At 55.5% G+C, this 12,440-nt stretch overlaps 4 protein-coding genes across 4 annotated transcripts; 2 read left to right on the top strand and 2 right to left on the bottom strand.

Annotated features, from left to right (window-relative positions):
- Positions 1 to 338: 338 nt before the first annotated feature.
- IWZ02DRAFT_441466 (uncharacterized protein) lies at positions 339 to 3,317 on the top strand. The gene is made up of 4 exons (XM_066766915.1): positions 339 to 673; positions 725 to 1,223; positions 1,272 to 2,328; positions 2,401 to 3,317. Exons 1-4 carry the CDS (start codon positions 512 to 514, stop codon positions 3,254 to 3,256), a joined length of 2,574 nt encoding a protein of 857 aa, XP_066625913.1. The 5' UTR covers positions 339 to 511; the 3' UTR covers positions 3,257 to 3,317.
- Positions 3,318 to 3,351: 34 nt separating this feature from the next.
- IWZ02DRAFT_123728 (uncharacterized protein) lies at positions 3,352 to 4,487 on the top strand. Its single transcript, XM_066761506.1, has one exon. The coding sequence runs from the start codon at positions 3,623 to 3,625 to the stop codon at positions 4,268 to 4,270; it is 648 nt and encodes a 215-aa protein (XP_066625912.1). The 5' UTR covers positions 3,352 to 3,622; the 3' UTR covers positions 4,271 to 4,487.
- A 629-nt stretch (positions 4,488 to 5,116) lies between these two features.
- On the bottom strand, positions 5,117 to 7,123 carry IWZ02DRAFT_123726 (uncharacterized protein). The gene is made up of 2 exons (XM_066761505.1): positions 6,335 to 7,123; positions 5,117 to 5,795 (listed from the first exon to the last, which is right to left on the bottom strand). The coding sequence occupies exons 1-2, from the start codon at positions 6,800 to 6,802 to the stop codon at positions 5,205 to 5,207; spliced, it is 1,059 nt and encodes a 352-aa protein (XP_066625911.1). The 5' UTR covers positions 6,803 to 7,123; the 3' UTR covers positions 5,117 to 5,204.
- Positions 7,124 to 8,078: 955 nt separating this feature from the next.
- On the bottom strand, positions 8,079 to 9,171 carry IWZ02DRAFT_123738 (uncharacterized protein). Its single transcript, XM_066761507.1, has one exon. The coding sequence runs from the start codon at positions 8,923 to 8,925 to the stop codon at positions 8,314 to 8,316; it is 612 nt and encodes a 203-aa protein (XP_066625910.1). The 5' UTR covers positions 8,926 to 9,171; the 3' UTR covers positions 8,079 to 8,313.
- Positions 9,172 to 12,440: the final 3,269 nt, after the last annotated feature.

Raw genomic sequence — 12,440 nt, 5'->3', positions numbered from 1 at the left:
GCTGCAGCGGCGATAGCAGTCCGAAAAGCAGAATGAAAAGTTTTGTGGCACGATGGTCGGGAGTCTAGAATTCGAGCGACGTGATTGGAGTAGATTTGGACAGGCGAGTAAAAGACCAGACCGGACCTGACCACGTACCTCTATGCAATAGCAGCAGAAAATGCCGAGGGGAAGGAATGGCGGGGATGACAGAGCTTCCTGGCTACAGTATGCCAATCAGCGTGGATTTCAACGGGGGAACCGGCCAGACGCGAAGGTTTCGAGTCAGAAGTGGGTTGGGATAGCGGTAGCATACACGTGCAAAAGGAAACTCTTCTATTCCAAGCTCTAGACGCTGGTGTCAAGTCGATCTCACGGGTTGCGGCGCGAAAAGTAGCCGCCACAGGTCACGGGTGCACGGCCACGACTTCCACGTTGTCGCTCTGCCTCTGACGTTGATCCTCGGAGCTCTTCCGCGTTGCCAACTTTCCGTTTGTCGAGCTTTGGGGAAATCTCTTCTTCTTCCACCCCCATGCCTCCCGTCTTGACCCCGCAGAAGCTTGGAGGTGCGGTCCTCCAGTCTGTTGTTGAGCATGGCTACTACCCCGACACGGAGCTGGTATCGGCCCAGCTGCCTGCGGATGCAATTCCTGGCCTACTAGAAGGAATTGAGAAAGCTCAGGACGAAGTCAAGGTGATTTGAAGGAGCGCGCTTACTACCGACATCAACTAAAGGCAAGACTAGGCAGAGATTAGAACGCTGAGCCGCGGCGCAGCCCCAGATGTTGACGGATGGATCGCCCAAGCCAAACAACTTCAAGCCGACATTGAACGATCTCGCGCAACCGCCCACGATATTGTCCAGCAGGCCGAGGCGGGAAGAACGCTCAAGGCCAATGTGCAAGATGCGACAAGCAAGGTCGCGTTGCTCCGAAGTGAGCTGGTCTACAACGAGACCCTCGAAGCTACATTAGTCCGCATCAAACAAGTATCCGACCTGCTCGACAAAGCAGAAAACGCCGCCGCAGAATATCGAATAATAAACGCTCTGGATAGCACGAGAGAGGCAGAGAACTACATAGTACACATGGGACCGTACAAGGACACAAAAGTGGTGGCTGTACTACAGAAGCGGATCAAACAGTTGCGCGCTGGCATGGCTGAGAATGCCATGGACTCGTGGTACCTTTTGCTATCAGTAGACCTGTCCAAGAACCGCGCTACTTTGAAGCAACAGGTCGACAGTGAGAAACCTGATTAAGCCTCTTTGTGCCTTGCTTACCAGTTTCTAGGAACTACCCCAGTTCAACTATCAACCGTCGTCGAAGCGCTTGCCCGCCTAGGACATTTCGAGAATGCCATTGGAAAGCTGCACAAAGCTCTTGAGCAAGCAATCATTGCGCCCCGTTTCGCTCCCGCTCATTCGACTGACAAGCCGAGATTCAAGACCGAGGAAGACACAATTGCGGTGGAAAGAGGCGCGATTCCAGCAGGCGTCCTCGCAACATTGGGCGACGCCCGAATCTTTTGCCAGTATCTTAATGGGCATTTACCGAAGTCTATATCGGAACCTCTTGCCGAGAAGGTTGTGCCTGGGATGATTGCCAGACTCACTTCAGATTGGCTTGACCCTTCCATCCCGGTCTCTTTGGACGGTCTCAACTCTTTCCAGGAAATGCTCTCATCAGTATCCGATTTCGCCCAATTTGTCGATGAACTTGGATGGATGGGCAAGTCGGAGCTCATGTCCTGGGTTGATAAGGCGCCGCGCAACTGGTTGGCACGCAGAAAGGAAGATGCATTGGCTTCTGTCCGACTGTTGTGCACCAATGGTATCAACCAGAAGAAGGAAGTCGAGAGGGTGGAAACGCAGCTTGTCTCGCGCGGTGACGCAATAATTGCCGGTGAAGAAGCCGAAGATGACTGGGAGGCATGGGACAATGATGAAGAGAAAGCCGTGGAGCGCTCGGAGAAGGAAGAAACAGAGGAGCTCCCGCCAGAAGAGGACATGGATGCCGATGCGAGCGCATGGGGATTGGACGATGACGTGGAAGCAGAAACTGCAGAAGCAAAATCGGACAAGGAGTCGAAAGGCGATCCTGACGAGGAAGATGCTGATGCTTGGGGATGGGGTGATGACGACGCAAATGTGGAAAACGAAGCGCCTGAAAACAAGAGCCCAGCGAAAAGCGCGACCAAAGCATCCACGCAAAAGAAGCCGCCCACAGATCAACCCTCAGAACGCGAACTTACTCTGCGCGAGACATACTCAGTCACGGCGATACCTGACGCGATTATGGAAATGATTGTCCAGGTCGTCTCTGACGCTCAAGCGCTGGCGCAACCAAGGCAAGTTTTCCAAAAAAAAAAAAAAAAAAAAAAAAAAAAATCTGCTGGAGCAAAGGCTGACTCCTAATCAAGGTTCTCGAATTCGCCCATTGCCCCCGCTGGTCTTGGGCTCTACTCCATCCCCACGCTGATTCTTGCAATGTACCGGGCAACCGCACCAGTCTATTATGCCAACGACCCCGCTGGAAACATGCTCGCCTACAACGATTCGACACGACTCGTCGACGAGCTGCGCAACTTTATAGCAAGGCAAAAAGAAGTCGATGCTTCCTCTGATGCGCCCAATTCGGCCAGGCCATCTACTCGGCTCCGCCTTGATACCGATCTCAAATCCCTCGAGAGCTTCAGCAAGCGAGCATACGGAAAAGAAATGGAATCCCAGCGGACGATACTGCGAGATCTCCTTGACAGCGCCCAGGGACTTTCAAACTGTACAGTGGCTCCATTTGCAGGAGAGTGCGAGAACGCTGTGTCCATGACTGTGGACCGCATTAGAGATGTTGCGAAGCAATGGCGGGGAATCCTCTCACATTCTGTGTTGCTGCAATCCCTTGGCTCGCTGCTGGCGACCGTTTTACACAAGATGATTGTCGACATTGAAGATAAAGAAGACATTTCGGAGGAAGAGTCCAAACGCCTCCGATCGTACTGTGAGCGCGTTTCTAGCCTCAATGACCTGTTTGTTCAGGAGGGCAGCGGCGATGAGAAGCGCGACATGACGGGCGTATACACACCCAATTGGTTGAAGTTCCAATACCTGGGCGAAATTCTGGAGAGTAATCTCGCAGACATCAAGTATCTTTGGACAGAGGGCGAGCTGCGGTTGGAGTTTGAAGCTGGTGAGGTTGTGGATTTAATTGAGGCCCTGTTTGCAGACAGCGATTATCGGAGGAAGGCCATTTCGGAGATTAAGAGGATGTCAATGTAGTTGGGAGCCGAGCAGTATACCATTCATAGTCATGGCATTGATTGAAATGTATCCGTCTGGTATGACCATTTGCGCTGCTTGCTATGACGTTAGTCCGTCGCGGAATGTTTCCGACGCGGTCAGGAATTACCTTACTCTAGCTTCACTCTCAACCAAACGTGCAACCATCGTATTTCCCCTCGACGCAAGCGCACGAAAGCCAGATCAGCAGCAGCACCTGCGAATCACAACTCTGGACGGCTGCTGAAGATCTATCCCGCACTAAATTTTAGCCGCGCTCCTCGCGCGTGCTCTGCAAGAAAGAAAGAAAAAAGAGAGAGAGAAAAAAAGAAAAAGAAAAGAAAAGAAGTCCAAACCCCTTCAACCATGGCACCAGCATGTACCGTCCTTCCCGCCTCCTTCAACGCCTACCGCATCCTATCTCTCCCTTCGCCACGACAGACCGCGTCACGGCCGCCCTCGACCGCCGACATCAAAGCCGCATACCGGCGCGCGCTGCTCACGCACCACCCAGACAAAGCCGGCGGGCTGAGCGGCAACTACACGGACACGAGCGGCAGCAGCGCGAGAAGATCCAACACTGGAGGCTCGACCGCGCCCGCCTTCTCCGTCGACGACATCACGCTCGCGTACAAGACGCTGTCGTCGCCGACGGAGCGCGCCGCGCACGACCGCGCGCTGCGGCTTTCCAACAACAACGGCGGCGGCAGTGGCAGTGGCAAGGGCGGGGACGACGCGGAGACGGATGCGGAAGAGCAGTTTCGGCTGGGGCTTGAGGTGTGGGATTTGGATGAGCTAGCGTGGGACGAGGCGCAGGGCCTGTGGTGGCGCGGGTGCAGATGCGGCGAGGAGAGAGGGTTCGTTGTGCATGAGGGCGATTTGGAGAGGGCTCTCGAGAGCGTGTCCGGACCGGCGGGAGGAGGAGCCGGAGAGGTGTTGGTTGGCTGTTGTGGGTGCAGCTTGTGGGTGAGGGTTGGGTTTGCTGTGGAAGAAGAGGAGGAGGAGGAGGGTTGAAGGGACTGGTTTGGGCGGTTCAAGATTTGCGCAGATGGACAAGCTTGTCCTGAACTCGAGGTCTCGACAGTTCGCGTGCCGCCTGGCAAGAGCTTGGTCTGAATCGAGGTGGAGTGCGGCAAGCAAAAGATCCTTCAACACTCAAGATGACCACAGCAAAGGGACACGCCGCTCTGAGAGAGCCTTTCGGGATGCATCAAGCGGACCTCACACCACAAATTCAGGAAGACAGCTTCGAGACACCAAATTGAAGACCAACCTGGACATGTGCCGGTTAGGTGATCCCAAAAGCATCGCCCCTCGCCCGGCGCCGGTCCGCTGGCGCTGTGGTTAGGGGGGCATACTTGGAGTATGACGAGGGGAGGCGCTCGTCAGTTTGAATCCGGTGGATACGTCCGCTGGAGCTCCTGCCACTTATTACGCTATCTATCATTATGTGTATGGTTTGCACCACAAAAACCCCCATGCCCGTCTGCGAGCGGAAAGGGAGAGGTTCGATTGCTCCTAGGTCGTCCAGGGGAACGCTCCAAATCATCTCGCTTACTTTGTACACATGTTGTGTATGCCACAATTTTTGTCATCAAGCCTTGGTCCTAGCCAGAAAGCTTCCGCGATGGCTCCGCAGATTGCAACAGACTGATGCTCACTTCTTGCAAAGCTCACCACGTCTTGAGGATACTGCAGATTCAGCAAGGACTGAAATCAGATCAAGCTCATATAAATGCACGAAAAGAAGAACCACATCGTCTCAAACGTAATCCACTGCCGTCCCTCGCGCAAGGAAACGCAAAGACCGAAGCCTCCTCGTCTGCCAGCGCAGCGCAAGCCAACCGGCCAGCCAGCCAGCCAGCCGGTCAAACAACCAGACAAGCAAAGCTCACCACAGCCAGCCCGAAGAACGAAGAAGAAGAGCACAGCGATACCGCACAAGCTACTACGCCCACATGCCCATGGCGACAGCCAAACCAGTAAAAACCCAACCGGCCCATACCGCGATGCGCTCCTTGCCCGCTCCCGCCGACATGCCCGCGCCACTGTCTTTCGATTTCCCCAAGACGCCCTCCTGCCGCCACCCCTCCCCTCTCCCACTGCCATCGCCCCAGCCATCAACATTCTGCGTGTACTGCCCCTCAACGTTACCCTGCGGCGCAACCTCACAGACAACGAACCACCCGTCGGCCTTGGCACCGCCGCTTCCCGCCTTCGCCGGCGGATCGCCATGTATGACGCCCAACTCGCCCTCGCCCTCGCTGTCATCTTTCAGCTTCCCTTCGCCCCACTCGTCGACCTTGTCCTTGGCCTTGGCGGCCAGCGCGGCCGGGTCGTAGAAGGGCGAGTTGGTCGGCTTGTCGCTGCACTGCTGCCGGCCGCAGCCGATGCTGTTGGACGACTTCCAGATCAGCGCCGTGAAGTTGTCGGCGCGCCGCGCCGAGGCGGGCGTGTACGATGTGTCGGCCCATGTGTCGACGACGGAGGAGGCGGGCGCGGACGCGTTTTGTAGGAGGAGTTCGGTGTGTGGGGAGAACTGGTGGTGGGGGTGGAGGTTAGTTCGGCTGTCATGTGTGGTGGGGGGACTTGGGATGTTTTGGAAGAGACGTCTTGAAGGAATTGAAGTAGGCAAGACCCCAGTCCAGACAGAGCAGGAGGCCAGGATTTCGCGGCGGAGTCGAGTGGAGTCTGATGGAATCGACTACTCCGAACGGACCGGCCAGAGCGGAGCGGGCGGAGCGGGCGGAGCGGACAGATCCATTTCTTCCTTTGCCGCGACCCGAAATCCAACACAAGGGAAGGGGGGAACCCCCGAGAGCAACGGAGGGATGGTGTGGGGAAGGGGTCACGCCACAGGACGGGGGTGGGGGCAAGAGACGAGGGGTGAAGACTGGGGAAAGGCAGGGCAGGGGGGCAGCTTTCGCGGGTATTTGTGGAGACAGCTTGGGATGTTCGGGGGCAGCGCCGACAGCTCAGTTCCCTGTCGACACACGACAGGTGCGCGTGCTGGATCTTCTTGCAAACAATTGGAAATGGTAGATGGTTGATAAATGATACTGATCACTCGACACTTACCGACTTCGTGAAATTGCACCCGTTGGCCCACCATCCGGCGTACGTCGCGAGCTTCGGGTCCCACACCAGCGGCAGTGCGTGGTGCCTCGCACGGAGCTGATTGACAGCGAAAAGCACGCCCGCTGCAAACGTGACATCGTCGGCAAAAGCAAAGTCTGGCGACGACTCGGGGATGCCTGTAGCGATGGGCAGCAAGCCACCAAACGACGCCGTGGCCGTAGCATTGGCCGTCGGTGTGGGCGGCGGCGGCGGAGTGCCAGTGTTGGTAACCGTGTTGATGAGCGTCATGGTTGACGTCGCCGAGACGACGGTCGTGCCATCTGCGCGTGCGAGCGATGGGAGGTTAAGGAGGAGGAGGAGGAGGAGCAGCGTGCTGAGGACCGAGAAGGGAAGAGGAAGCGTGGTGGTCGTGAGGGAGGAGAGCACAGCGTCCGAGTGCCCCCGATCACGACGTATGCGCCAGCGCATCCTGCTTTTCAATGACAAAACCTGAAAGAGTGACTGATAAATGTAAAAGATTGAGGCTGCAAGGCGCTTCCTCAGCCTGGCAGAGTTTTACCTAGCTGCTGCTGCTGCTGCTGCTGCACCTCCGCGAGCAAAAAGAATGTTTGATGTCGGCTTGCCGCAGACGATCTCGGAAAGAGAGTGAGAAAGGAAGGGACTCGAGCTCGAACTCAACCTTGAAAATTCAGGTTCGTGTTTCGAATAAGAATGCTCTCCTCCCTCGTAGTCGAGCTGCCAATCATGTGGACAAAGTTAGTGAAATGAGTAAGAGACAATTTTCGAGAAGAGGAGAAGCGCCAGGATGTGAAGCTTGAGAAACCCTCGGCGAGAATTGCGCAAGTAATTCCTGGCGCTGACGAAGAATGAGACTCATAGAACTCTTTTTTTGCGAGTTTTGAGCATGTAGTGCTATCGTCGGGCACGTTGACGCCTTGGGCGCGGAAACGTCGTGATGGTCGTGAGAGGTGATACCAAGACAAGCCCGGTTCTGTTCCTGAGCGCGCCGGCGCATCATTTGGACAAGATTGGGTGGAGCTGGCAAGGCTGGGTCTAACCCTGACGCCGAGCCCTAAAGACACTTATTCCCTGCCCTCCCGTGTTTTGCTTTCAATCGCTCCCGCGGCCGTTCTGTGACTGACGCATGGCACCAACAAAGGCCCGTCTGGTCCAACGTGATGGCGTTGGGATTAGGAATCCTTGGAAGACATTTGAAGAGCCTGGAACATGACAGCTCCCACTCAGATGCAGTATGCTCTTAAAACCATGCGCTGGAAAAAGGTGGATTTTGACCAAGGTATGTACGCAGAATGAAAAGAAGACCGCACCGGCGCGCCAGCGGACAGCGGTCCTTGTTACGTTCCAATGAACCGTTCCAATCCACGAATGACCATTGGCGGAGAAATAGAGAACCCACGATTTCCGCAAAAAAGACAAAAGTAGCAGCAGCAGCAGCCCCCCGTTTCCTTTTGACGCCCGAACAAGGAGAAGAGTGACAAGAATGAACATCTAGGTGGGGAGAATAGAAAGTCCCTGTACACGATATGTAGAAGCCTTTTCAGCCTGCTCTTGCGATGGGACCGTCTTGGGGTATAAAAAGTGTCGTATCCAGACCACGACAAGGCATCAAAGATGCAAAGCCTGTGTGCGCTCGGTATGAATGCGATGACCAACGCCTTGTTTTGCAACCAACAAAGGAGAGCAAGGAGTAAAGCAATTACGAGAATCATGGAACGCTGTCGTTCAAAGCCCGAAGAGTTGGGTGATGTGCCTCGCGGCGTCGATCTTTGCGCAGATGCCACAGTGTGGAAGCTCCACAATGGAAGTAATATCCGCTTTGACCCTGATGTCGATATGACGCTATTCGAGCCCAAAGGGATACGCGTGTAGCGGCGAGGCGGACCGAGTTGCTAAGCTTCATTCACGTCTTCTCCGTCACCAAGAGGACCTGTGGAGGAAGACGTGTGAGCAAAGCCACATCAGGAGTCATTGTTTGGGATAGTACGGCTCTGTCCGGTACCGGCCCAAACACCGCCTCCAACAGCCCTCGAGATGCCAACGCTGAGGCCAACAGCGAGAGCAACGACGGTCAGAGCGATGAGGATTTTGAGCCACAGTCGATGCTTCTTACTCATGCGTCCCCACCACTGGCAGCTGCCGCGCTGAACCTTGGCCGCCTTGGCCTTTTCGTGTAGAGTTTGTTTGGAGGGCCAGACGGTGCATTCCTTGACACGACCGTCCATGCTAACTTTGGGCTGGGAGGCGGTTGTGGCAGTCGAGAGCGGTGCGCCGTTGGCGCCTGGGATCAAGAGACCGTTTTCGACATCTTGCTTGACTTCGAGGTGGGAGCGACTCTCGGGGTGCTGATAAAAGGCGCTGAAAGGATTGCTGGAGTCGTAACGAGGAGACCCCACGGGGCCGGCGACGGAAAGGTCGCTAGCCTGCGAGGGCTTTGACTTTAGGACAGGTACTGGTTCTTGGATGAAGGGGGTAGTGGGCGATGCATCTTGAGACACGGTCTCCTTTTCGGGGGTGTCGGGCCTGGTAATGGTGATGCCAAAGGTAGTCTTTTCGGAGTTGGTATTGGCCATGGCTGTTGACGTTGCGTGGAGGCTTGCGGCGCGGGAGATGAGAAGGTGTTTTTCTAACAGCCAAGCTGCAGGCAGTCAAGGAGGCGAGGCTGGACTGGCGTGGTGGTTGTACGAGTGGCTGTCGGAACCGGCCCTTGACGCAACGCGCAACAAGGTAAACCAGTTGGGTAGCAGGGGGCTGCGCAGCAGGGTTTTCGATGTTGATGGTACAACAGACGTCAAGGTCGGGGATCGTGTAACGGAATCGAGGGTGGTGGCAGCAGGAAGCGACGATGTTCGCAGAGGTAGAGGTAAAGGCAGAGGCACCCAGGGCCTTCTTATACGGTCCAGCAAGCAAGCGCGACCCGGATGTTGGTCGAGAGCAGCGCAAGGCGTGGGCCTTATGGGGAAGACACGCAGCGGCGGCAACGGACCGTGTCGAGTTGGGGCTTGAGCTAGAGGAAGGGCGAAAAAGAGCGAGCGATAGTGCAGAGCTGAGGACCAGCGCCAGATCAATTTTTCAGAGAGTGGAGAGCAGTGGAGTGCGGCAGGAGGCGAGAGGAGAGGGGAAGATTGGGAGAGATTGATTCTGGTGCAGCAGTGGTAGGAGCTTTGATGGAGGTGCGAGCAGGGGGCAATAGGAGGTGTAGCCGGCGACAGTGAAGAAAGTGATCGACCGGGGGTGCGCGGCCACAGCAGAAGAGGCCAAGCTGAACAGAATTCGAGACCGAGCGTTGAGTTAACAAAAGAGGCGGCGGGCCGTGGGAGTACAAGACAGACAGCCACACACAGAGCGAGAGTGGTACTCCCGGACTTGGAGGGACAAGGCTCTCTCTCTCTCTCTCTCTCTCTCTCTCTCTCTCTCTCTCTCTCTCTCTCTCTCTCTCTCTCTCTCTCTCTTATACAGGCACCCAACCCACTATTGATCGCCAGCAGTGCACACGCTCCCGTCTGCCATTCACTGTGACACGGCGTCAAGCCGTCACAGCCTTGCCCAAAGCCAACCGCTTGTCCCGTCCAACTGTGCCCCGACCGACGCCTAACGTAACAGTGAAAACACCAGACTCTCTCAGTGCTCGCCACATGGTCCCATTGGCCGACTCATGCAGCGGAGATTATGCCCAAGATGATCGCAGCCAACCATCCACCCAAAAATCTGGACACTTCCAGGGCCCTCAAGCCTAACCGCCATGTCCCATGTTTGACTTTTTTCTCCAACACGCTCTGTCTGCGCAAACATGCCATGCCGTCGACCAACCTCTTGACCCATCCGGTCCGTTCCTCGCCTGTCTCACATGTGTGCCAGCCACAGCCTATCTGCCCTCATCACCACCACTACCACCACCACCACACAAACACTACATTCCTGCCATCTAGACCCTGCGACCGCTTCTTCCCCACTCTCAAAAAAGAAGACATGAAAACGAAAGATCCCAAAGGCCGCTGACTCTGCAACAGGCTGAGCAACGGCCACCACCACCGTGCCGCAACCAGCGCCGCACACCGGGCGCACAGCCATGGTCCACAAGCCAGATGCGGCGAGTACCACGTGAGAAACGAAAAGAAAAGGAAAAAAAAAAAAAAAAAAAAAAAACCACAGCCCAGGCACGCATGAACGAGGCCCACGACATGCGAAACCGTCACAACTCGCACGTTCCTTGCTTCGCCCCGGGGCAACGTCCTTGCTGCGCCCTGCGCTGACCTGACCCCCCCCGTCCCAACACACTTGCTCAAGAGACTCTTGACACGAGTACGGGGGCGACTTTGCGCCTTACGAGCGAGAGAGCAACCCGAGATACGCAAAGACCGAAGTGCTGGATGCCTGTTTGCGGTCGTTGCTTGACGCGACACTCGACATTCCTGTGCCATGGAACACGACCGGTGTGGGTTTGCCATGCGGCACACCAAAACACCTGAGCAACATCAACATCCGAGTGCCACCTCCCCAATCCCACGTCCCAATTCAATCCAGGATATCGTCTTCCTGCTCCGACTCGCATCTCCCCTAGACCACCTTCTACCACCACAACGACCCGTACAATAACATAATGCACGGCATCTACCGCACACCCGCGTCGTGTCCTGTCGCGTCGGTAAAATGAAACCCCCATTGAGTCAAGAACCTGCCAGTCATCCCACTCTTCCCCGAGACATTGTTGTCCCTTCACCTCGAGGTCCTCCACTACCATGATGCTGGTCCCGAACATACACCCATCCAGCACGTCCCAGATGACGTTTGTTCGACTGCCGCCTGCCTTGCCGTGCCACAAGATTCCATTTACCCCCCTCCTTGACCAGCCAACCCAGCCCTCATGACGTCGAAGAATGTCACTACCCGTCTTGCCTTGTGTTTATTGACGTCGTCGCCTTTGTCGTCCATCTTCAGCCCGTGCGCCTCGTCATTGTGGGAGGTCGCCACTGCCTGGCCACCAGACATAGAACACTTGCACTTCCTGTCCGTTGCTTTTCGTCTGCCTGTGTCCGCCCACGGCGGGTGCAGTGAGAAATGATACTCCTTGGGTCTGGCTGCCGTAGTGACACGATGTTGCACGTTCGCAATTGACGTAATCATCCTACAAAATTCAACCGCGGCTCTCCTTCAAATGTTGTGGTCAATAGAGAGAACAACGTAGTCTCATTGTCATATCCCTGAGACGGTCGTCTAGTACCAACATGTGCGCCTTGTGCGTTTGTATACGAATATGCTCCCGCTCTCCTTGTCGCACAAGCCCTATTCCTCATGCCGTATCTCATGCTGCTCGCTCGCTCGCTCGCTAACAGTCGGTTCACTGTCGGTAGGTCGGTCATATATCCATCCATCCATCCATCCATCCATCCATCCATCCATGCAGCCCTGCTGGTGCGCTCCAAATAAAATGCAAAGTTCGAAAAAGAGGAAGAGAGAAAGAGGCAGATCTGAAGTGATGTGCGCTTGCTCGTCCTCCAGCCAGATAGAGAGAAAGAAGGAAGGTAGAGAGTAGAGAGAGATTAATCATCATAACATAGCCTCCACCTGTCCGCCCGTCTTGAGAAGACAGCCAACCAATGTATCTATGTATGCATACTTCGTTCAGGAAAACAGTGAAAGACGAAAGGAGAAAGAGAAATAAATGGAAAAGATAATTAAAGAAAGTTACCCAAAAGACGAAAAGAAGAAAACACAAGCCGCTCGTGCGTCCGGTCCCAAAAAACGCCTCGCCTCCACGTCGTACTTGTCATTAGTCTGATCGTTCGCTCGTTGGTTCGTTCGTCCCACACATCCGTCCCTTTCCTCCCAGGTCGACGACCACTTGTGCGCCGTCGCTTGCGCTAGACGTGTCTAGATTGTTCGGTGAAAGCGGGAGAAATGTGATGGAAAGCCACTGGCGCCGACGAGGACTCGAGCCAGGCAAGGCAAGCAAGCGGCCATGGCTGTATGGCTGCGGCGCCTGCATGTGGCTGTCTCCCATTAGACCCGCCACGGCCCGCTGCTGCTGTGCCGGGTGTGCAGGGAAATGTATTCGGAAAGCAGTCTGAGTGGTGGAGACCGAGAGTGA

This window comes from Phyllosticta citriasiana, assembly GCF_038021145.1.
Source record: "Phyllosticta citriasiana strain CBS 120426 chromosome Unknown IWZ02scaffold_2, whole genome shotgun sequence".
In the NCBI taxonomy this organism is placed as follows: domain Eukaryota; kingdom Fungi; phylum Ascomycota; class Dothideomycetes; order Botryosphaeriales; family Phyllostictaceae; genus Phyllosticta; species Phyllosticta citriasiana.
This window is presented reverse-complemented; position numbering and strand designations above follow the sequence as displayed.

Coding starts and splice junctions, on each gene's coding strand:
- IWZ02DRAFT_441466 (XM_066766915.1), top strand. CDS start 512: ATGCCTCCCGTCTTGACCCCGCAGAAGCTTGGAGGTGCGGTCCTCCAG. Junction 674..724: donor AAGCTCAGGACGAAGTCAAG/GTGATTTGAAGG, acceptor AGGCAAGACTAG/GCAGAGATTAGAACGCTGAG. Junction 2,329..2,400: donor CAAGCGCTGGCGCAACCAAG/GCAAGTTTTCCA, acceptor CTCCTAATCAAG/GTTCTCGAATTCGCCCATTG.
- IWZ02DRAFT_123728 (XM_066761506.1), top strand. CDS start 3,623: ATGGCACCAGCATGTACCGTCCTTCCCGCCTCCTTCAACGCCTACCGC.
- IWZ02DRAFT_123726 (XM_066761505.1), bottom strand. CDS start 6,802: ATGCGCTGGCGCATACGTCGTGATCGGGGGCACTCGGACGCTGTGCTC. Junction 5,796..6,334: donor GGTGCAATTTCACGAAGTCG/GTAAGTGTCGAG, acceptor CCCCACCACCAG/TTCTCCCCACACACCGAACT.
- IWZ02DRAFT_123738 (XM_066761507.1), bottom strand. CDS start 8,925: ATGGCCAATACCAACTCCGAAAAGACTACCTTTGGCATCACCATTACC.